Below are 25,965 nucleotides of genomic sequence, written 5' to 3'. Positions count from 1 at the left end.
ACCTGGTGGAAAAAGATCTAATGTATGTTTCCTGCCACCTTTCATATATACAAGTGGTGCGAACTCAACTTCAGATAATGTCTAACAGGTCTGAGAAGCCATCACATTTTAGTATTCCTGAGCAACTAAATAACATAAACATACATAAACAAGCACAATGAACAGAAGATAAGTGAATGGTTGGATGCAGACGGATGGATGAATGGATAAAGGGATGGAGAGATGAGAGAAAAATATAGAAGGAAAGGGACTAAGGAAAGCACAGACATCTCGCTGAGGAAGATGAACCCCTCCATTTTCATTTCTAGAATATGCGGCCTACCTGTTTAAGTTGTGTTTCGGAGTTGACGTGCACATCACAGATTTCACAGTGAAATGTTTTGTTTTGCAGGCCTGTGTTTCCCTTATTAACTGGTCCTTTGCCTTTCACACCTGCCCTCGGAAAGGCTTTGATAGTCCCACTTCCATTCCGGGCTTCTAGCATAGTTTTGTGCTTTGTACCTGCCAAGGATATTCAAGAAAAAAATGAAAAAGAAAAAAGAGGAGAAAAATCTTAGCTGGCAAATGCGTCCAAGAAGCAACACAATTATAAAATGCGATGCCTAGGTTTAGTGCAGTTCTTCCAGAGGCTGTGGTGAAGTATGGGTGTGACATAGAAGACTGGAAGGATGTGTCTGGACCACCTTATACAACATGACTTAATCGTTTGTTCTTTTTTTAATAATGCCCCACATGACAAATAAGCAACATCAATATAACAGCTACACGTGAGAGTCCTAAGAAGAAATTAGATGGGTGTGACTTCATTTCATTTCCTCTTGATGCTAATAGGACATAAATGATAGCTGATGTGGAAGAGTGATTGAGTTGCTAACGGTACAGTTGAAGGTGATGGGTAACAAATGCAATCGCTTTAAACATGGCGCATTTATAGAAGTGGCACTAATTAAACACCCGCTTTCTAAATAGAGTACAGACAGGCTTTCCTGGCTATGTGTTTTAGGTTCGGAGAGGAAGAGTAATAGCATCAAGATCTTAATGACTATGCAAAAAACAAACAAACAAACAAAACAAAACCCCAAAACAAACTCATTAGGATAGTAAATCCCACACTGATTGGTGATGTGATTTCAAAGGTAAATAAATGACCAGGAATATGAGGCTGGAATCACAGGCTACGCAGATACAATGTGAATAAGTGCATCTTTTAAATAAACCAGCAACATCACTGGATGGTCACATATAACTCATGTCAGTCAACATTTCCTTTGAAAAAAATCACTAAAGTTCACATGGGAGTTTTCTCTCAAAATTTGGCTCACAAGATCCTTTCTCTTAGCATTGTTAAGAATTCTTTATTTTTTCCCCTTAGTCATATGTTTTTTGCTATAAAATTTTCCCTTGTAACCATTTATGTCCTTTCTGCCATTCTGGCTTTTTAAATCCTTTTTTTTTAAAAAGTGGTTTCTCCTTCCTAATTGCATTTATTACATTGTTATCAGTTCTGCAAGCATACACAGAAAATTCTTAACTTGTGATTCTTGGGGCAGCCAGCCTCCCAGAACCATCAAATATGAATGAGAAAAACTTGCTGGGGGCGCTCTGGGTCAGTGTTGATCACCATCGTCTTAAATAAGGGGCGTGGAATACAGAAACAGGTTTACAGCCACATGTTTCTCTTTTGCAAAATGATTACGACTTTATCGAGTTTCATATAAAAATGTATATCTTTATAACTTAGATTTCCTACTTTGCACTTAATATTGCTCTGCATAGCTATGAAAACGTTCATATCTCAACCTGTAAGAAAAGAGAAAGACGTCAACATCTAGTGAGAGGACGGGATGAGCTGAAATATGGAGCCACAGAACCGCGAGGCGGCGGCAGTGACGGTGGGGCCTCATGGAGGCCGCTTTCCCTTGTCTCCCTGGCAAGGCAGGAACACAAACTCTCCCCAGTTTGCATGAAGACAACACAGGTGAGAGCAGGGAAAAAGAGTGTTCTCCCAGGAAGCAAGATACACACACACACACACACACACGTGAAACATATATGAAATATATGCTTTGTGTGTCAGTGCTGGGTGTTCAACCTTTTTTACCCAAACAGGTAATTTTATCAAAAAATTTCTTTCCCAGGTGGCTTCTTTGGTCAAACTGAGAAGCATTTCTGGGGCTGGTTTGGCTTATGAATACCTATAAGTAGTCAGATTAATTCTCTCCCTGATTTTCTGACTCTTGATTCACTTGTGGTGGGAGTTAGTGTTTCGTGGGTGGAACCTAAATGGATCCGAAAAGCGTTTTAATCTATTCAAACAACAGTTAAGTAATTTATCTTGCCAGAGAAAGGAAAAAAGCCAGATGTATGTGGCTTGCCTCAGGACGGAGTGTCAGGTGAGTCAGAGAGATGAGGGGAAATGCAACAGATTTGGCCTCCGTTGCAGGGGATTAGAAACAGCAAGTAAAGTTCCCAAAAATGAAATTCCCCTCATATTATCCTTGGCAAGTTATGCCCTACCTGTATCATGTCCTTGGGGAAGAGGAGAACTGGGATATGTGTGTACATTTGAGAAACATCCCTCCTCTCAGAAAATCATTGGATTTTTGGCATTAATTTTTAGTGTTAGTCTCTCCACAGAAACTAGCAGATAAGAAAACTGACTAGACCTACTCATGCATACCTTCCTACAGGCATGATTGCCTGCACACATGCACATACATATACATATAGCACATGTATATATATAGTGTATAGTGGTTAAAAATGTGGCAAGATGGAGTGAAATGCTTCAACTAATAGCTTTGACTCTGGGCTTACTATTCATCATTAGGAGAGTGGAACTTTTGAACCATGCAACCTCCTTCATTTTGCAGGAGAATGTCAGTCATAATTAAATAGCTATTATATAGTTTTATAAGATCTTAATGCTTGAATAAGCCATAAGGATAGCTGTCTTTTCTCCAAGTAGAGCTAAAATTAAGGAAATACGTCCTCCCCTAACTTTAAAGCATTTACGTTTTTGAGAGATTGAATATGCATTAATATAAAACACTGACTATTGGGAGAACTTCTACTCATTTGGTTTCTGATAAACACTGCAAGTATTATGCTAAATTATTTACCTGCTCACAGCTGCCCTATGAGCTAGGTACTATTATTATGCCCATTTTAGAGATACCAGTCTGCAACGCAGAAAGGATAAGCTGTTTGCCTGGCTCCCACAGCAAGCACTACTTGAAGTTTGCGGCAGGTAGAAAGTGGTTTTCTAAGTCCCTACAGCTATGAGGACTTAGCTAGAAACCCACTAAGAATTTATGAGCCTGCTGAATTCCAGTTACATGTGAATCCCTCATAGCACCTTCAATTTTCTCCTTTGTTAATGAAGTCTTTTCTAAAGTTGGATTTTAATTTGAGTCTTTCCAATCCTCATTCCCCAGCTTCATTCTGCCCCCTACTCCCCACCCTGCTCCACCTTGCAATGCTCCTTTCTGCTCAGCCCAGTATCAGAAAACATGATGCTTCGAAAGGCTGTGGCTCTGTGATGGCCAGTCTGGTCACCTCTTCGATCACTGCGGTTCCACATTGTGCAAACATCCTGCAAGACATGTGCCTTCCTGTGTGATCGCACAGTAGCTGCATCACAAGTCTGCTACTGTGTTGTACTCCTTCTTCCCCAGAGGACAGAATCTGCCAGACGCTAAAGGGACCATTTTCTTCCTATCGCTTTAAAACGCTGACACTGGCTGCGACCTTCACTGGAAATGTCATGATTCCTCAAATGTGAAATGGTACTCCAGCCATAGTTTAAATTCAGCAGGTCGTAATGCTCCCATAAATACTGTTTTTGTTTGCTAGTTTGTTTTTGGTGACCTTGGGTCAAGATATTTACTTATCTTATATCTGCAAACATCAAAGTAGTATGTGGGAGGAGGTGAAAAGACGCTAGGCATCCCTTCTATTGCCCACATCCTTACAACTACCCTTTTATAGGTGGCTCTCCAGTTAGGTACAAAGGAGAGGCAGGTGAGCAAATGACGTTTTAAAATTCAATAAATCATTCATGAGGTCATTAGAAAAATTCAGAAAAATTTTTAAAAATGAGAAACATAATTCTACCAAGGTGAGGTATACCAAAATATTAATAATGTTTATCAAGTTCTAGTCTTTTATTTTTTATTTGTATATGCATATCTAAAAACATTTAGATAACTTATTTAATGTGATTGTGTATAGAATTCCCCATGGAATTATACATATTTTTAGAAGTTCACATGATTTTTAATGACAACACAGACTTACGATACAAGGATGTGGTATATTTAACCACTAATTTGAGACATTGGTATTGTTCCCTTTTTCCCTATAATTAGGTTGCAATGAATATCCTACTTGCTAAACCTTTTATCCCACATTTGGTTGTTTCCTATGAATAGATTTTCACGTGGGATATTACAGGGACAAAGAATATGACTATTTTTAAGTCTTGATTCAAGCTGCCAAACAACTTTCTAAACATCATAAAAGATGTTTCAGAATGATTCATTTTATAGAAAAAATGTATCTTGGTATAGTTTGCAAAACATGCCCCTCTATAAAATAAATTTCAATATCATACAATTCGATTTTCTAGAATGCCCATGAAATGATATTTAGTAATGTTAGGCCAGTCATTTTCAACCTTTTTTCATCTCATGCCACACATGAAATAATTACTAAAATTCTGCGGCACACCAAAAAATATATTTTTTGCTGGTCTGACAAAAAAAATAGGTATAATTTTGATTCATTCACACTGGCCAGCTATTGCTGTGTTGGCTGTTGTCATTTTTTAATTTGACAACCTAAGGGAAAAGAGGTCAGTGTGCCTGACTAAATAGTCAGGTATTGCATGTTTTAAAAATTCTTGTGGAACACTAGCTGAACGTCATTGGACTAGACCCTTAACAAGCCCATGCAACTGCCAGTGATGATTTGTTACCTTCTCTTTGACAAATTCAGATGATCCAGCTTCTAGATAAACAGGCAGAAAACTGCCCGATCTCCACACAAACAGCAAATGCAAAGGTGTTTTGGGATGTGTTTATTTATGACATTTGGAATAATGGCATTATATTTGAACTCTAGTGTGTCCTAAGAAAGAAAAGTTCTGTTGAATCTACACACTGAAAGTGTATAATTGGCTTCAAAACCCTCCATGTTCTGTTTCTCTTTTTCTTCTAAATTTCAAATTAGCCTTTCATGACCCTGACCTCCTATATGATATGTATTTTCCAAGTTAATCATATTTCCATTTTGTCTTGGGGATGAAAACTTTGGTTTACTTTATCAGCATATGAACTAACGTTAAGCACCCCAAACGATGACATCCATGGTATCAGGTAACCAAGTAATGTCCCAAATGAGTGAAAAATCGTATCATTTCTGTTAGCTTCCTGGATGAAAGCAATCTGCTGATTCACCAGTAATGTATCTGAAGTCCAATATGCAGAGGTGAAAGAAGAGACAAAAAAAACAGAGGGTCTAAAGCAGAGGAGAGGAGAACTTTGCTATTAGCATCAGAAAAGGCCTCCTCCGGTGAAGAGCTGAGAAATCAGGATGGGATGGGAGACAGGCCACACGCAGCACTCCCTGCGGGGATGTATGCTGTGAACACAGAAAGCCCAGGGAAGACCTCTGCAGGCTCAGGGACCTGGTGCGCAGAGCCCTGGCTGGGCCTGGTGAGAAGATAGATGCATGGGGTTGATACAGCAGCCATCCTTGAGATCTCAGCATGTGAGGAGAAATGTCAGGCCTCCAGAAACCCTCTTTCGTCCATCATCATTGACTACAGGACCACTGAGGCTTTCCCCTGCTTCCTTACACATGCATCTGTGCACTTTATGTACATCGGTCCCATCCCCTTAAAACAATGCCCTTAAGAGCATGGAGAGAGTGCCACATGGTTCTTACATTCATTACCCAGGAGAGTCTAGAAAAAGGATCTTTATGCAATGAACTCTAATCCCTCAATAATGGACAAATTAGACATGCTTTCATAGTGTAATGTTGCATTAGTTATTTCTAAAAGTAGTGTTTTTGTTTCCTTTTTGTGTAAACTAATTTTATTTTTAGGTTTTAAAATTATTTTTGATGAAAGTAAAATGTTCCCTTAGTAGAAAATTTGAAGGACATTTGAAGTGAAAAGCAAAAACCTGCCCACTTCTCCCCCTTGAAGCTGCATGCCCTCAGCTGTGACCCATTTTCAGGTATAAACTTCCTGAAATATTCTATACATAGTGGAACACAGAGGAGCTGTGAGACTGAATGCTTTTTAAATCATTCATATAAAGTTTAAAGAAAGCATAATAGCAGAATTGTGATAGGGGAATTTCTATCTTTATTTTCAATCAAACTAAATAAAGTCTTACCATTTTTGTAGAAGATGCTGAACAGGATTGGCAGATAATCTTTGGGCCTCAATAATAAGAAGGACATGCACATTGGCCACAGCTGACTGGCTTAAATGAGCTTTTCACTTGAAACATGAAATGACAGATGTCCTGATGAAAGTCTTTACATATTTTAGTCCTGAATACCGAGCCACAAACTAGGCATGGGCTTCCTGAAGGCCTGGCTTTACTCAGATTTTTATTCTCAGTGCCTAGCACATAGTAAATGATCAGTGAAGATTGGCTGAAGTATTAGACAATGAACGTTCATAAACAAATATTTGTAAAGAGACTTGGGAGCTCAGGCTCTGGGGTATCCAACCTTTTTGTGTCTCTGGGCCTCACTGGAAGAAGAAGAGTTGTCTTGGGCCACATATTAAATACATGGTGACATGTAATCACACAAAAAGTTTCATAATGTTTAAAGTAAATTTACAGTTTTATTTTGGGCCGCATTCATAGCCCTCCTGGGCCACATGCGGCCTGTGGGCCGTGGGTTGGACACCCCTGGTAGCTGTGTGGTTCAGGTTTCTTTGTGCTTAATGTGCTCAGCTATGAAAAAAAAAATTATATGCCCTACTGAAGAGTTGTGTCAAATGAATTTCTAGTTTTAAAGACTATGGTAGGCACTTGTATCTGCTCAATAGATTTTAGTCGATGTTCTCTTTCTCTTTTTTAACATTGTTGTTTTGTTTGGACAAAAAGTTTAGAAATCTCTAAGCATTTTAAAATACAGTAAAGCCCATCCTTGGAAAACTGTCTTTTCTGTTTATTAAAACTCAGTGAGGGGTAGAATGAACTTTGCCTAGGGGCAGGAAGTCTGGAATGAGCTTAGTGACAATTATCAAATGTTACCACTTCAAGTCATTACCAGGAAAATCTGCCCAAATTAGTAATGAGTGTTACCTGAAAAATATTTCAAAGCTTTTTAAAAATTATATTAAAAATCATCAAAATTAGCTAAACATAGCATTACCTAGTAGGATTCTTTTGGGGGGAGGATTTTTTTAAAAGAAAAAGACAAAACATATTTTGTAATATTTGTGTCTGTAACATATGCAAAAGAGACTTCCAGATCTCTGGAAGAGGAGTCTTAAGCATTCTTAGACGGCTTTGTGAATCCTGCTAGTAAGCTCTGGAGGGCTACCTCTCTTTCCGAATTACCACATAAACAAAGCAAAGCAGGGATGCCCCTATTCACATCCCATATTCTAATGTTATGGAATGTAAACCAATTAGCTTCAGCCTTGAAGGGTTCTACATTTGTGAAAAACAAAAAGAGAGAGAAGATGTGATAACACAATTGGTCCCTGAACAAAGCAACTAGCTGCTGTGGTTATGCCAATAATCATGCCACTGTATTTGATCCTTAAAAAGTGCCATATAGTTTGTTAATGAGAGAGAGAAAGAGAGAGAGAGAGAGAGAATATGCATGAGTGGATGGGAATGAGTGGGACCCAAAGAGGACAGTTAACTTGCCCAAGTTCACCTACAAAAATTACCTGCAGATCTGAGGTAAAAATTAAGTCTGATCACTTCTAGTCTCTTCTAGCCCATTCTACCAAACTGTACCACAGGCAATGTTTGATGGAGGTTATACTTGCAAAATTTGTTTATGATTAAGAATACATTTTGCAAAGATTAAAAGGAAAACACATTTTGAAAGGTCACTGCTTCCTGTGAGCAGATCATAAGTGCATAACACTACTCAGTGCTACAGGCCTTCATTGTATGTATGTAATGTGTTTATACAGGAAAAACGAAAAGGGAAAACACTTTGAATTACAATTTGGATGCAAGAAACACATCCCCCTGCCCTATATTTGGTTGCTTCTGATCAAAACTGGCATTTAAATCTGGTTCCCTAAAAAACACAGTTCAGCCTTAACGATGCTTTCCTAATATGCAGCCCTAGAAGCCAGCAGAGAATCCCTCAGAATTACACTGAACGGGCAGGGACGAGAGTGGGAGGCAGGAGGGCACTGGGGGCGGGGTGCTGACTGCGGTCTGCCAGGAGTGCAGGTCGTAAGGGTGCACATTAGAGAGAATTAGAAAACAGTAATTAAATGGGTAAAAAAGGTACTATGCTGTCCCTAGCACCATGAACTGGCAACTCCAGCTAATGTCAGTGGTGGGGAGGTTAGGGGGTGGAGGGATCGAGCAAAAAAGAAATAGGACTCGTGGCCACAGTGAGGTGATTGTGAGGGAGGGAGTGGGTGGAGGTGGGTATGAGATGGATAAAAATGGTAATGGGAAAAGTACAATAAATGAAAAAAAATTTAAAAAGAACCCTTCGAAACGGAATGACAAAGCTGAAATGTCTGCATCACTTTTCTTCAACAATTAAAAATTATTATCTTTAAAAAAACCAATGTCAGTGAGAAAAGAACAATTTCCTAAAAATATTTTGTTGGTCTATAATCAGAATAATTGATGTGGTTGGTGTTAAGATTTCATATAGATTCAATTTGCACATTTTATTACTTTTTCTACAACAAACATCATATGATACATGGAAATTAATTGAAAGAACTCTCCATTATATAGTCAGCCTCAGACACCCAGGAATTCATCTGGAAGCTTTTGTTTCATCAGTAAGTTATAACAGTTTGAAACCTTTTGAGCTCATGAAGGCTGCAGTTCATTCAAACCCTGTGGCACTATATGTTTTTATGAAAAGAACAGATTATAAATAAACAAGGATAGCACAGTGATTGTGAAGGTGAAAAAAACAATATTTGAATTAATTTAATTCTGTCATTCTATGTGACCAGCTGAAGTGGTTGCATTTAGAACAGCCGTGCAGTGTGCGGGTGTTGGCTGGTGAGTTCCAGGTGCCCACGTGGGTAGCTGCCTAGGTGATGCACCCTGCACCGGCCACCTTCCCTTCCCTGGTTCCTTTTCCCATGCCCCTCACCCCCCTGAAAACTATCTGCCCTCAAATCCTTGTCTCCGAGTCTGCTTCTGAGGGACTCCACACTGAAACACACCGCAATAATCCTGTAGTATATCCTGCAACTCCTCCTCCCACTCCTGACAGGAGAGGGCACACATAGAGCCTCTCTTCTTTCCACGCACCCAGTGGGTTTCCCCATATCAAACCCTATGGGAAGATGCAGGGCTCCAGGGTGCAGATGGCCCTTGTCTGGGGCCAGTCACCTTCATCTTCATTCAGAGGAAGTCCCAGACCCAACGAGCCTCCCAATCCTCTCGCAGGCACAAATAACAAGAGCTGATCCTGGGGCTCAAAAATGGTCCCCAAACAGGGTCGAAAAGCATCTCAAGGTATGTCCCTTCTTCTTCGTTTGCCCCTCCAGTCCTGGCACAGTCAGCTCATCCAAGCCTAGGGTGAGGCCTAACAGGTGCATTAGGCCTGGACCCTGGGAGGAGATCCCTGGTGTAGAAAGGGAAATACAGGGGCCCTGGAGGGAAGGGGCGTGGCTGTAGTGCCCTGACTGGGCTGCAGGTTTGCAGGGGACATCCCAATAAAGGGATTCAGGCAAGGGTGACAACCCACCTTGCATTTTCAGGTGGTATGGTTTTAGTACTTCTCAGCTTTGGCTGCAAAACATTTTACATTTTTTTCTTTTCCCAAGCATTATACCTTATAGGCCCCAGATACATAATAAATCAGAATTCCTGGATATAGAAAATATATTTTAAATATAAATGAGGGAGTATGTTTTAAAAGCTCCATGAATAATTCTGACACACGGAGCAGAGATGAGGACCATAGCAATGTAATGTGAAAAATGCTGACCTTATGTGATATAATCTTTTAAGTAATTCCTTTTCACTTCTTAATCAGATGTTTCTGATAAGAATTCAGAAAGGAAAGCCAAATTCTTGACAAATTAACTCCAGCCTCAAAGAATCTGGTTTGTGCACCTTCCCCTCATGAATGTTTCTTTGTTACTATGCAAAATAATCAAGAATTCTTGGAAAGTCCATGGTCTTCCAATGATGTTTATGCTCTCCCAATTATCTTGCACCAGGAAGAATGTATTTGTACCAGTAAACACGAAACCAATCTGTATGGTATAGAGTCTGACTTGGGGACAGACGCTTTTCTGGGTTGCTCAGCCCTTAGGCTCATGGACTCCCCCTGACTACAGCTAATGTTGGAAGCAGGAGAAAGGGGTGTGCTGGAGGAATTGCTCTTCATCTGCAACTACTCCCTTAGAGTCTTGAAGTCAGTACTTGAACATTACCAGTGCAGCACCATGACTGGTCAATGACAGAGCTGCAATATTAACTCAGGGTACAACTCACACATGATTCTTTTTCTACTACAATTGCTGACAGAGTTCTGGCAATGAACCCAGTCTTTCAGAGAAAAGTTGATCTTGGACCAAAGGGCTGGCTAAAATCTCAGGCAGGGCATAACTAACTAACTAACTAAGCAAACACTATTATCTATGTATTTTTAGATAGATATACCCGATATATACAGATCTAAATAAATAAGCATAGATATATAATATCTTGATATGGTTATAGAACAGATAGATGAAATCAAAATATATTAAGAAAGCATTTCATCCTGACATATTTTCGGTTATGATATATCAGAGGTTAGAGTTTATGTTCACAAGACGTGGATTTAAATCATCAGTCAGTCACTTAATTTGTCGTGTACCTCCTCTGAGCCTCAAAGAAGATGATGAGTATCTTTGGGTTGTCAGAAAGAGTAAATAAACTATTATATGTACAGGTCATGCCTCAATGACTGCCCAGAACAGACCCTTTCTTAAGTTTAATTGCCCAGATCATAAAAATTTAGCCCAAACAACATTATTTGCTATGAAACTTAAAAACCAAAAGTACATGGAGTTTAGGCAACGAAATTTTGCAATTCTGTTGTTGGCACAACTTTAGAAATTTCATTTAGAAGCAAATGCCTGGAAGTACTTAACAACCTAGAAGTCAAGTGAATACAAAGCTTCTATTTTAGAATTATTTTTTACTTTATCCCCTAGCAAGGGTGTCCAACCTTTTGGTGTCTCTGGGCCACAGTGGAAGAAGAAGAATTGTCTTGGGCCACAAATTAAATATACAAACACTAATGAAACTGAAGAGCAAAAAGAGGATTTTAAGTAAATTTACAATTTCGTGTTGGGCCGCATTCGTAGCCATCCTGGGCACCATGCGGCTTATGGGCCAGGGGTTGGACACCCTGCTCATATTTAATAACACACACACCTACGACATCCACACAAACACATGTACAGCATGTCTCAGGAGCCCTGGAAACCCTCCCTTGACCCCACGTCAATGACCCTTCTTTGTGTGTCATTTTTATTTTTTCGTGGCTAATGAATTGCACATAATAATTGCCAGTCTTCTGGCACCTCTTCGTCCCCTGCTGCAAAAGATCTAATCTATTCAGAGGAAGATAACTGTGGAGCTGTTGAGACAGAAAAGAAATTGCTGCATCTCACCACTGTTGTGCGCCTCCAGCTGTGAGGCGGAGTTGACAGCGACCTTGCATAGGGAACAGTAGAGAAGCCTTTTTGCCTTTTCTTCCTCCGTCTCCGTGGAAGGACACGAGCTATTGCCAGTGGCCGTCGTGGGGCTCTTCTCCACGTTAGAGGTGATCTCAGTTGTTGTAACACTGCTTTTTCGAATTTCCACAGTTGTTGTTGTTGATATTGCTGGTGTCCCTGCGGTACTGTCTGCATTCAAAATAGCATAGGGGGGAAAAAAAGAGAGGGAAAACAGTGGTGTTATCTTTCCCTATTTGGAAACATATCACTAACTTTAGATTCTGTTAATAATGATAAGAGCAGCTACCAATTGCTGCCTGTCAACTGTGAGTCGGCCGTGTCCTGAGGAAACTGACACAGGTGACCACAGGCACCTTCGTATATTGGTAGAAAACATTCAGATGATTCTTGAAAATACACAAACACACTTCATTTTGTTCTATGGAGTAAATAAATATTTCCACAATTTTCTGTCCCTTAGTAAAATAATGTTTACAATGTATTGTACTTTGTATAAATATGGCCTTTAAAATAAACAGGATACTTTTAAAGTATTTTTATTTTTATTTACTACTTGTTATATTTTCCTACTTCTTTCTTTAATTAAAAAATATGTATGGATCCTTTTGTATATGCTTGTACAAAAAAAAAAAAAAGAAAGAAAGAAAAGAAAAAGGGAACCTTGATGATGACTGCTTTGTCCAGATCAATAGTTTAGAAAATCATAGTGTGTGTATTTAACACCAAGTACAAACATCATCAGTATACAAATAAGAGGGATTCTAGTATGATGTATTTATTAAATGCATGCTCTGTTCCAGGCTGTGTTTTGGGAGTTTGTGATATAGTATTCAAACATTAGGCCACTGTTTACGAAAAATTCAGACTGGTCACACCATGTTAATGTCAAAGAATTTTAAGAGTTTCACACCTGAAGTGTTGATACATTGTAACCCTACAACTCTAACTTAGTAGTCTGATTCTAAATCCCCAGAGGTCAACCTGATTAAGTCACAGGCGGCAAACACAAGGCTCGTGGGCTGACCTTCACCTGGCTTTGTCTGGCCTGACACCTTGTGTTCTTGCTTAACTGTTAAGGAGTAGTTACATTTACACAGTCCTAAGATCACATTCAGCCCTTTGAAGGCAACCTTGAGGTTGATGTGGCCCTCGGTGAAAATGAGTTTGACACCCCTGTTCTAAGTGAAACTACCTTGTCCTAACTTCCATTGAGTGTACACAGCTCTCATTCCAAATATGCCAGTTACCATCGTTGTTAGCAATGTCTGCACATCCAACAACAAACTGTGAGTGAGCTCCATACTCACATCCTTTCTGCTCTTTTATAGCTTACTCTGCCTCCCCACTGGCTGGATCCTAAACTCCTATTCAAAATATTCCCATTTTCCCAGGCTGTCTCTCCTTCTAAGCTGTTCTTGCAATTGTTTCTCATTCCATATGCTCCTGTGGTCACTACCTAATGCCACACTGAAAAGTCCATGATAAATGGATTGGGCGGTGGCTATCAAGAGCAGTGGTCGGCCTGCAATGAAGTGCTGCCCTCGTAAATGCTTCTTGTTGTGGTTGGGAACCGCCCTGCCTGGTATCAGAAGCTGTAACCCCCGCCTAGGCTAAGGCTAAGGGAACGCCCTTGGAACCGTAAACCAGCAAGGAGACAAAAGCTTATCTCCCTGGCAGGAGCGCTGCTTCTGCTGCTTCATTCATAACTGAACCCCAAAGCTTGGTCGGTTAGCCAAGGATGGGTAAGATTCCCCAAGGGGGGAACGACCTAAGACAGGCACAATCACCTGGGAGGCCCCCAAAAGAAGGACTTTGGGGGCTACAGCAAAAGGGGGTGATGGACCCTCACTCCTTGGCTTTGACATAGCCTGAGTCCTCATTGTCTGGGAGAAAATCTCCTTATCTCTTGGTTGCCTTACTTCCCTTGCTCCACCTAAGCCTGAAACAATGACAGGGTGGTGCAGCTCTATGCTGAAAAGGGCGGATTCCCTGGTGATCAAGCCTAAGAAAGAACATTAAATTACTGTGAAACCTTCTTTGTTTAGAATGCTCTCAGTTGAATGAGAAGGGTCCAAGGAGGAAGTTAGTTTGTTCCTTAAAGTCTTACGGCTCTTTGACCCTGACTCAAAATAGGCCCTCAGACTTCCTTGTTATCTATTGTTTGATCCTTACTTCCTAGCAGTGAGTAATGAGATTTTACCTGAATTCTTATGCAAACAAAACCAATAAAAAGCCTCTCCGGAGGGGGAATGGTGTGCTCTCCCCACCAGGGAGGGTGGCCATGGCGCCCTCCAGGGGAGAGGGTGGCCAAGCGCTCCCCACGTGAGGAGTGGCCCTGCTGTTCCTATTCCCCCACAGGACCTGGTTGTCTCTGTGTATGTTTTTTCTCGCATTTTTCGACAAGCCATCCACAGTGTTCCGTGATCACTGCTGGCCGGTGACCCACTCATCAGCTTTTTAGCTCATACGATTAAGAGTTGATCACAGTTACAGGATGCATTTTACCTTGGATACCCCTTTGAAACAGATACAAAGGTGGAAATATAGCTGAGATTAATTATAGCTTCTTTCCCAAATATGTGGTCAGAAACACTATTCACTAAGAAGATAAATGAGGTCTTATTGAGGGCTGTTGTATAAAACAATTAATCTGGATCTTATTTCCTTTGCCCGACACTCCACATACTTTTAACCACTTATTTTAGCTGCTAAGATCATCAAGTAAGCATCCTTCAGTGTCATGGAGATTATCCTCCACCCATGTTTTAAAAAATCAGCCTCTCATGGCCAGAGGAAAGTAAATGAAATTACTATTACCCCAATTTTGCCACCAGAGTTCATGTATTCCTTTGAACATGGAGAGGCGCATTTCCTGATTCATTTTTACTTGCCCTATAAGGTACCTGCTTAAAACTACAACATCAGGTACCAGCCAGAAAAGAATTCTGAGAACCTACATATTGCATAAAATACAATGACTACTTTAAGATAGCTGAGTAGCTTTTCATTCCTTCCAATAAACCAGAAATGATGGTTTGAAAACATATGTCCATGTCTGTAAATAAATAACAAATGGCCAGTTAATTTGCTGTTTTATACACATAATTTCATTTAATCTTCAAAGAAACATGTACAAATATGGAACTGCTGGAAGTTACGGAAATCTCCCAAGGTCACACAGCACTATGTAGTGAATGAGAGCAAAGCATTTCAAGAAACAAAGAAATCAGAGATTTAAAAAAAAAAATTGTGAAAGATATTCTTGGCCATGATAGTGATTCTCCTAGTAAGGTGACAAACACCAATTTTTTTTCTCATGATCAGCTGTACAGTGAGTGATACCAGTAAATAGACAGATGTTTAAAGTTACAGTGGCTGCACGTTGGAGCCAGAGAGCAATACTATTTTTATTTATTTCATTTAAATCTAAATCAAGCTATTCCTAGTAATGGCCTACTTCCAACAAATTTTTCTCTGGGTTGACCATGTTTATTTTATGTCTTGATCTGAAAATTGGACATAGCATAGATCACAGCAACCCTAAGCCAACTTCCCGATTTACAGTGAAGTTCATAATAAAAGTATAGAATAAACAAAACCAATGGATCTTTCAGTCCCTGCGACAGCTACATTAGTGTCTTTCCTAAGCCCAGAGGATAATGTACATTTATACCGAAGACATCATAAGATCCAGATGCCAGATTCTCGATGTCTAGGACGTAGTGAAGCACTGCTGTTTCTTAAGGCAAGTCTATTGCATGAGACAGGCTTAGGGGAACTGGTGTATCAACACATTTAATTTCTGGCACTTCTACGTTGTCTCCTTTATAACACATAGCTGTGCACAGATCGGTTATTGTCAGTAAGTTTGAAAGAAATACAAAGCTGTATTTTTCATTTTAAGTTTAATAGGTAGATCTATAAAGGTAGGACTACTATTAATTTATAACAAGGCAGATTTTCTACTTTTCATTTATAAGTGATGAAGGGGGCCTTTTTAACCAGAAATTAAGGTAAATATATTTTAACATTATGCTGAATTCAAAGAGAACCAACTATTTAAAAATTGAATTAAAAATTACATATAGCAAGGAGACATGGTATGTAAAATGAACAATTATACACAAGTTTTATCCATTCATTAAATAGAATCTTAAATCAGTAATCATGTTAAAAGCATCTACTCTTAATATGATGGGATGAGAATTATGCCTGTGAACTTCCTCCCCAAAACTCATTACTCCTGTCTCGCCATGAGAAAAGCATAAAACAAGCCCAAGTGTAAGGACATTCTACAAAATTCCTGACTAATTGTCCTGAAAAAATGGCTAGGTCATCACAGCAAGGAAGACTGAGAAACTGCACCAGTCCAGAAGAGTTTCGGGAGACACAATGACTCAAAATAATATGGTATCCTGACTGCAACCCTGAGGCAAAAAAAAAAAAAAGAGAGAGAGAGAGAAAATACCCAAAAGCACATTGCATGAAAAGTTAAGAAATCTGAATAAAGTATAAATTGCAGTTAATAACAATATATCAATATTGGTTCATTAGTTTTGAGAAATTCACCATGGTAATGTGACATATTAACAATAAAGGAACCTGGGTGCAGGGTATACTGGACCCCTCTGTAATATTCTTGCATCTTTTTCTATGAATCTGAAACTATTCAAAGTTTATTAAATTTAAGAAAACAGAACTATAAGCAGTCAACAGAGTATCACTGTTACTTTGCAGAATCACAGTCACAAGGGATCTTAGATCAAAGTGAGAAGCTACATTATAGCTTTCCTGGTTTTTGGATTAGAACATTTTAGTAAGTTTCTCAAGGTCACATCGTGCTCAGGGGGAGGCACGGGGACTTGACGCTGCATCTCTCCATCCCAAATCCAGTGCTTGTTACCCTACACTGGAACGACTGACGTATTCAAGCTTCACTCCATCGACATTTATTCAACAGCTATCTTGTGCTTGGTTTTATATTAAGTCACTAAGAATGAGAAGGCCAAAAAATACCTATCCTGTACTAAAGGGGTTTATGAGGCATTTCATCATGTCTTTAAATGTTAACAATATAAAACTAATCCTTAATCAGCATACAAAGAACTCAATAAACATTTATTGAAAGAAAACAATGAATGACCGAATAAACAACAGTTACAGAGAATGATTGTGCAAGCACTTTTAAAGCACTGACAAGTATTAACTCATTCAAGCTTCAGGGAAACCTGAGAGGGGCATGCTGTTTTGTGCTCATCTGAGAGGAGACGTGGAGGTCAGAGAGACCTGGGAACGCGTCCGATGCCAGAGCTGCCAGCTGTGCCACAGCGATCTGAACTCAGACAGTCTGGCTCAGAACCGCACGTTCTTCATTTACTGTGTACTGCCAGCATTTTAATTTTTTTCATAAAAGAATAAACTACCTCCCCACCAATTAATTCACATTGCTAGGGATTTATTATGCATGTTTGAAGATAGCATCTTAAAATCTTGACTTGAAAAGAAACTAAATGTGTCCCAAGCTAGACTCAATCATGTACGTCCACACATTCACTTATGTCAAATTCAAGTTGCTGGAATCCATTTAGGAGGAGGAAAGAAAAGGAAAATGTACAGCTTTCAAATAACCTCTTACACAAAATGATAAAGTCTAAACCACAGGCCTTCCTTATTGTTCACTCGCTCTTTCTTTCTCTCTTTCTTTTTCTCTCCTTCCTTCCTTCCTTCCTTCCTTCCTTCCTTCCTTCCTTCCTTCCTTCCTTCCTTCCTTCCTTCCTTCCTTCCTTCCCTTCCTTCCTTCCCTCCCTCCTTCCCTTTTTCTCTCTTTCCCTCTCTCTCTCTCTCTCTCCCTCTCTCTCTCTCTCAAGAAAGTAGAAAAGTAGTTCACTTATCTTCATGTTTCCCAAAGACAGATTCAGACTTCTTTACACTATTCAACTAATGACTCTCCAGGGGCAATCTATGTGGCAAGGAGTTGAAAATAATGGGTCAGTTCTGTGGGGAGAAAAAGAGGTTGGAGATGATCTGGATCTGCATTTCTGGGCCATTTTCCTGCCAGTGGCCTGTAGTAAATACTCATTATTGCCAACAATTTGGCTTTGGCGTCCAAACACACTGCTAATACTTCGTGGAACACGGTTTTTGTTGAGAATGAAAGGAAACTGGGCAGTATGCAGAGTAGCCCATTTGTGGTTCTCATCCTTGTATGAGAGCATTGTAAATACTTTTGAAAAAAATCCTCAAAGCATAAGAAAGGATTCCAGAAAATACCAACAACTTGAATTCCAGATAATAAAAGAGAGCAGCCAAGTGACATGGTCTGGATGAGAAATTATTCTTCTAGTTACAGAACTCAAAACCCAAGTGGGAGAACCAAAGGTGAGTTAAGTTTTCTCCTTAGTAACCAGTGTAATGGGGTCAGCACTCAGGGAGCCTGAGGATCTAGGAAAAATCCTCACTAACCTATCCTGGTGGATCAGAGAAGTAAAGGTAGGCCATTGAAAGTTAATTTGCATATCTTTGACAACTTGGCTGGCTTCGTAGTTATGCTAAATAGCTCTGTCAGTCTGGGAGATGAGCCTGACTTTAACCTGTGACGTAAGGGGCTTGCAGTGCTGGTGCCAGAAGCTTGGAGGTGGTTTGCTCTGTCTCACAGCACCACACCTGCCTGGACTAAACACGCAGCTGGAGAAAGGCAGAAGATACAGAATGGGCAGATGTAGCTGACTGTGGGAGGAGTCAAAAATGGGGTTACAGAGAAGGCGCTGGGATTCAAACTAGGTGTGGCAGCCATTCTCGCTCTGCTCTTGGCTATGCGGCTTGGAAGGGAGTAGAAGAGTCATGAAGAAGGGATGATGTAGCAGCCATGAGGCATGCTCTCTCTCTCTCTCTCCTTCTCTCCCCACCCCCCCTTTGGCTTGGGAAGGAGAAGGGCTCTTTGCCACCTGGTTTGAAAGAGAGCAGTGAGAAGGGAGAAGTAAGTAAGTAAGCAGCGTGTAATTTACAGTAAGGGAGGGGGCCATGCGGCCTAGACTAAGAAAGGAGATGCTGCTGCTGTGATTGTGCCTGCTCTAGCTGACTCTGGAGCTGCAAAGGCCTTCCTTGCAAGGTCCTGATCTGCTACACCAGGATTTATGCTTTTCTGGACTATTATATGGAGGCTGACAGCAATGTATTCCAGATCCTGCACAGACAAGGGCATGGGAAACTTTGGGGGATGTTTGTGGTGGGGAGCATGGGAAGTGCTCAGTCTTGTGAGAAAAAGAGGGATCTTGGGCTGAGGGGCTCTAAGCTCTCCCAAGGTTGGAATGTTGTGAATAAAAGCCTGCTCCTTCTGTCATTAATTGTTGGGTCATTCACCACAGTGCCACATGGATGGGCCCCTGTCTGCTTGATAACAACAGGAATTAATATTATGACCCAAAGGTGCTGATCATGTTTTCCTGCAGATTAAAGACTCAGGATTATATACAATTTATTTCTTCTTCTCTGCGTGAATTTAAGTCTCACCCAGGCTTACAAGAAAGTGACCAGAACAGCTGCTTCCTCTCAAGTATGTGGACATTTTAAAGAATGAAAAGGTGCTTTATGACAAAAAAATATCTTAAGTTTTTAGAAATTACTAATGGTGGTTTCTTTCCTACAGATTTTATTTAATGTAGCCGACATTTATTTAGCACAGTACCATACTTGCAGGCTGCGGTAGAAATGACCCCTGCATTGAGCTCTGTACTTCCGACGGTTCCACATACCACAAACCACTGAAACAAAAGTCTAATGTGTTTTCTGATCTTGTAGAAAGTTTTTAGAGTTCAATAACTAACCGAGCAAATGGGAATTATGGGGAAGGAAAGTAGGAGCTGAACTGGGTGCCCTAAAGGCCAGAGTTCACAAGTTTGTGTGTGTGTTTGTGATAGTGTGTGTCTCTGTGTGTATACCTATTTGGGTGCATGTCTGGCTTTGCGTGTGCTGAGAGGTGGGAGGAGATCACAGCCTCTATTTTGAAACTGGAGAAATGGGTTGGTTTGTTCAAAGGTAGTTGCATATCACAACTGTGGTATGTTTAAGAGGACAGAGTACCCCGATATATTCCCTCCTGCCCCTCTGCTCTGGTGGTGTGGGAAGTACTTCAAACTGCCTGGTAATCCTGAACCCACCAGCTGAGGTCGGGGAGAATGAATACCTCCCCCAGCAGGCTACTCAATTTTGCTGGGACCAGTTACCACACAAATGCCCGGCTTTGTGAACAGGTTCTTGCCTGTCCCTGCAGACCTGTGTTACCACTTTGTAGGACTCAGGGCTGACTTGGGCGAGTAGATTCCTCATCTTCCAGGTCATGAGGGCAATCCCTAGGCTCTGGGGTTTCTATGAGAAACTTGAAGTGTAATTTGTAAATATTTAGCTATATGGCATGTGGTACTCATTTGTACTCTTTTCTGGGCCCTGAAACTTTGGGGGTGGTCCTGATGGCACCCTCATGCATCAGATCCTGTGCTAATCCCTGGAGGTGAAGAAATAAACATGGTGTAATTTGTACACTGAGGAGTGATAGGGCTCTGATACGATGAGAATGGAGGGAATACGGATTTGCTCTCTTCGAGGAGAATGAGCAACAGGAGGTGCCACTAGAAAATATCAGAAAAATAATATACTTCAAACTGATTTATCACATTTGCAATACTTCATGCCATGCAAAAAGTGATCCACTGTACCTTTTTGATAAAGAGGCATATTCTGTCCTATAGTGACCTGGGTAAAACTGTTAATGTTCTAAGGGGTCAGGTGTGTAATTCTCCTGCTTTTACACCATTTGAACTACATTGCCTATGTCTTGTGTATATTAGAAATTATAGAAAGGCAAGGGATTTCAAAAATTTAGAAAACAAAAATATCAAACTGCAACTTTTGAGACGCTTCCTGAAGCTGCCCAGTTGGCGATCTGTTTGAGGCAATGACACCAGGTGCAGGTTCATACACAGTGAGAATGGCTTATATGGTCATCTACTGAACTCACTTTGTGCCATGTACCCTGCCTGCAGATTAAAACACAAATTATTGTGATGGCAAGTATTTGAGACAGAGCCTACTGTTTTAAAAAAGGTGACTCAACTTTCGGATTTCCCTCTAGAAGCCGGGACCAAGTAGTTTCTTTGGGGTTGGCCATTTTTAGGAGGATTGTGTGATTTGAGGGTATTATTAGACTAACTTTCATTTCATAGGAAAATTTATCAGCAAGTTAGGGTATTACTATCAGTGACTAATATTTTGGGGTAAGAAGGCTAGAGAATACAGTTGCCAGGTTAGCATATGGTTGCAGAAACTCTCAAACGAACGTGGTGATCAGGACCAGATTAAAGAAGGCTGGACTTGGGTCAGGCAATGAACAGAGAGTGGAGCGAATGAGGAAGAACAGGAGCAGGAGGATCAGGCCAAGCCGGAGGGAGATCAGAGGCTCCTGAAGCACAGAGGGCTCAAAGGAACTGTCCAGCTCCCTGCGGAGTTAGGCATGATCCAACAATTGGTCAACCAAAGCTGACATCTACTTTCTATCTTCAAAGCTTGTAACTCTGAAATGTCCTTGACCTCAAAGGGGACTTCTCTAGTTTGAACTGAGATTTCACCGAGTATAAAAGCAGGCATAAAGCTAGGCAATACTCAAACACATTCACACACACACACACACACACACACACACACACACACACTCACACATACACACATGGCAACAGGAAAAGACAGAAGATGTAAATGAATGGATTTGGGTAACTGCCCACGATAGTATCAGGGACCATGGGAAATTGGAGACCACACAGCCTCACCAAGAAAAAGCGGGGTTCATCACACCACTCCAATCAGCTCTTGTCCTCTTAGGTTTGCAGGTCAGGTTTTACCAGATGTTTGAATTATCAGTTTAAGGAAAGCCAACAAGTTTTATGTAAAATCTCCAAATTTTAAGTTTTAGCAGCTGCGTGTGCGTGTGTGTGTGTGTGTGTGTACGCGCGCGCGTGTGTGTGTAAAATCCTGTGTGGGGTGAAATCTTCTCTGCGCTCTGCTGGTGCTGTGTGGGCTGCCAGTTTTGAAAGGTTCTCTAGGGACACTGCCTGTGCTCCCAAGCACTGCTCGCTTGCACAAGGAACGGTTCAGAGACTCTGGTTCTCCCTCAGAAGGCAAGGTTTCTATTTTAAGGAGAGACATGATGATTACGGCATGTCTTATTTTTTCCTTTACCAGATAATTGGCCCTTGTTTCTTCAAGTCCACAAGAAGAGACTTGCGCTAGGGGAGAAGCCTTGGCATGTGTGGTCAGCTATGTGTAAGAGTTCATATTTGTATCCCAGGGGTGTTCCTGGTTGGTAACAGTTGCCTCAGCAAACTCTAGTATCTCACCACACTGGAGCTTGAGTTCCTGAAATCCAGCGGGGATCATATTCCCTACTGCTACAGCATATATGTACTCCACAACACAGCTAGAACAGAGCTTGCTAGATGTTTGGTAATTGATAAATATAGCAGCTGTTGTCAACAAATTTGTGCTGTTAGGCATTTACCTTTCTTTGAAAAGTTCAGACTGTATCCCCTTAAAACATTAAAATAAAAATTGGCATCACAATACAAATAGCAAATCTCTGACCTGCCAATGTAAGCTTTCATCATTAATTCATTTTTGAGTTATACTTTGTAAAACTCTGCTTCTTTCGCTCCGTTCTCCCTGTGCTCTTTTGGCCTTTCACACTATCCACCATTGATGGGGCCAAGATGTTGCAAACTTCTGTGAATCAGAAATAATCCTGTCACTGTGGACTGGTGGTTTCTAAAACTTCCGTACACACCACGGTCCCCTGGGGGTTTCACAGAACACAGATGGATGATTCCCGCCCGAAGAGCTTAGGATTCCCAGGTCCGGGTTGGGGACAAAACGTGCACACACCCGCCAAGTACCCAGGTGGTGCTGCTGCCGCTGGGCTGTGGACCACACTTCGAGAAGCACCACTGACCGTTTGTTTCTGGTTGACACGAACTGGTCTCAGGTGTAGAGCAATAATGTCACTTAAAGTCTTGAAAGTCAAAATGGGAAGTGAGGGACTGGATGACCACTGTCCTTCCTGCAACTGGGGGAGGTCCAGTGACAGGGGACTTTCAGTATTCAAACGGGACGTGTGCAGCAGGCCAGGACAAGTCGATTACGCTAAATGAGAGTTTGGAATAAATTGGAAACAAGGTTTTTTAAAAAATGTTTTAAATGCAGGCAAGGAGCACTTTCTACTGAAAGATGCATCGTTTGAGATATATGTAATAATAAATGAGGATGTAGACCACATTCAGACCCTTGAAGCCAAAATAAAATACTTATTTAATGTTCTATTGAGCAGTTAAACCAGGAGCTCTTTTATAAGAATATAGTTTTCTCTCAGTAACTTAGAGTCTTGCTCCTATGGGAATTCATTTCTTACACTGCTCATAGAATGTATGCTTTATCCCTACTGAATGTAAATTAATTCAAAGCAAGTTAATTTGAAACTAAGTGAATCAGAAGGCAAGACCACTAGGCTTTGAGAGTTAATTGAGTGGTTCTGGCCACTGGACATACAATTGAGAAGCACCAAGGGGTTAGTTTTGTCAGAACTTGTGAACCTTTCTGATAAATAGTACAAGAGGGAAAGAAAGGGGAAGACAAAAAAGAAAAGAAAATCAATGTATTCCAAAGCTACTTTAAGTGATTTAGATGCTACCAGATTAGAAAACTGCCTTTTTAGACTTCTAATAGAGATTTTTTTTCCACAGTAAGGCAGAAGAAAAAACATTTTTTCGGGTCTGTAAATGGTTGTTCCACTGTCTCGGGAGCTTTCGGAGAAAAAGAAGTTCTGGATGCCACAGTAGCTGTTGCCCTTCTATTAATGAACAGGCCTGTGAATTGAAAAACTCCATTTGCAAGCCAGCAGGGAGTCATGGCATGGTTCCTCAGTGGCCACCTTGGCTGGTTTACCTGTTGATAGTAAATGTCTTCTTCCTGCTGCCTACGTGCTTGGGCTAAACGTAAGTGTCTCCCTTGTACCCTTAACTTCATAATACCTGACTACTGAGGTTTATGCTGAAATAGATCATGAATCTTGAAAGATTTACTAATTGAAATAGAACACAAAGTGAAAGAGGACGTGCCTTCTGAAGGTGAATTTAGAATGTGCCGAGAATTGAGAATGTAGAGATAGTCATGCCAAGCCATTTAGGATATAAATCCTCGTTACAGTATCCTGTGCAGCAGCCCACATAATAAAAAGAAAGTTATAATTGTCAGCTCATCATTTGTTTTGTCTCTTAGAGCTGTCTTGAAGATAAGAAAACAAACTCTCACAATGGATGACACAATGACACAATGATAAACTATTTAGTGTGGATATAATATAGAACATTATTCCATCTGGCCTCAGGCATTTTCTTCTATGTGTAAGAGTTGCTTAGCAATTTTCATTACAATGTTAGTGTTTCACAGATTGACTATGCAGGGAACATTTAAATCACTACAAGGATACCATGATGTAACTGATGGGCCATTCAGAAATCCACATTATAATTTTTTTTTTCTCCAAATTTCAGACCAGGAAAGGGTTTTCAGGGAATTGGTTCCACAGGAAAAACTATGGGAAATACTTGGCAAAGACAAGAGAAATAAAGTAAAAGAGAGGGCCCTTAAAATACTGAGAAAAATATTATACATTTTAAGTGACAACTTCAACAACTTCTAGGTATTCTACTTAGAATACAAACTATGTTGTCTCAAAAATCAAACTACTAGTCATTTCACCCCAAGCAAAAATTTATTATTATCTTTTTCCTCTGCAGAATGGAGAACAAGAGGGTGTCATCATACAATCATATTTGATAAAATGTCTGTCCTCAAAGTAGTTGTTTCCATGGAATGTTAATGTACTTCAACCAAGCTGATTTTTAAGAGTTGGAGGACACACAAAAATTAGAAAAAATATGCCTATCAAATAGAACAGGAAAAATCAGAATTCTACTCATTATTTACTGAAAGGTCGATTGCTAAAAAATTAATAGAACTGCTTAGAGACTAATAAAATTCTGGAGCAGATGCCTCTCAGCAAAACCAACAGAACTATTTTTCTACAATGATAAGATTCCCTTTTTTATCCACAGAAACCATGTAAACCATGTTTTCATGAGTTGCAGATAGAAAATTATCTTTCCTATTATTTCCATAACTATCACATTTCTAGAAATTTCAAGGTACAGCAAAGTGCCCCCTGCACAATAGTTCACCACACTGTATATTCTTCTCTTTGTTTTTGAGAATATATTCATTGTGATAATATCACCATTTCACCAAAACAGTAACTGAAACACCAAAAAAAAAAAAAAGTCAAACTCTCTTTTGTCTAAATGATGCAAAATAAGCATTTTTATTTTCCTAGGCCTCATTTCAGAGACTAGTTATTTTGCCATTATTTAAATAGCTTCAAATCTAATTACTTATTTTGTGTATATATTGAAGGAAGAAAAAAAGACTTCCTGGGTAGCACTATCAACCAAGATTTAACTCAATACTTTAAGATAAATATATTTTAAGGAAGAGCTATGCTAAAGAATAAACCACCTGAGAATTAATTTCAAAATAAAGTTGTATTATCTCTGATGGTTAGTTCTGACCATTCCGATCCTGTAGAATGCCAAATATTTTCACAGCTACAAAAGGATAGCTATCTAGTCTCATGACCTGACCTATCAAAGGATGATGGCATTTCTATTCCCCTTTGAGATACCATTTCATGAGTCAAATCATAACACTATATTAGAGACCACTTGAGATGAATACAAGTTCTGAAATTTCATCACTAACTTAGATACAATAACTTAAAAATAACTTGTAGTTAAGCCTTAGAAAATAATCATTTTTTAAACTTAGGATACATATTTGTATAGCTGTTTTTAATTATCACTATTTCTACTTTTAACCAACTGTGAAATTAAAATTATAAGCCAGTGCTTGGGTAAACCACTTTGCTTTATAGACCA

At 40.0% G+C, this 25,965-nt stretch overlaps 1 protein-coding gene across 2 annotated transcripts in view; it reads right to left on the bottom strand.

The window, feature by feature from the left end:
* The window catches only part of ZNF385D (zinc finger protein 385D), a 749,898-nt gene that overhangs the window by 3,223 nt on the left and 720,710 nt on the right, over positions 1-25,965 (bottom strand). For both annotated transcript variants that reach the window (XM_045857166.1, XM_045857167.1), the window contains 2 exons: positions 11,870-12,103; positions 323-501 (listed from right to left, as the gene is read on the bottom strand). In XM_045857166.1, coding sequence (XP_045713122.1) covers positions 323-501; positions 11,870-12,103 — 413 coding nt within the window. The remainder of the gene's footprint in view (positions 1-322; positions 502-11,869; positions 12,104-25,965) is intronic.

This window comes from Phyllostomus hastatus, unplaced genomic scaffold, assembly GCF_019186645.2.
Source record: "Phyllostomus hastatus isolate PE091 unplaced genomic scaffold, TTU_PhHast_1.1 phas_scaffold_129, whole genome shotgun sequence".
NCBI classification, from domain to species: Eukaryota; Metazoa; Chordata; class Mammalia; order Chiroptera; family Phyllostomidae; genus Phyllostomus; species Phyllostomus hastatus.
This window is presented reverse-complemented; position numbering and strand designations above follow the sequence as displayed.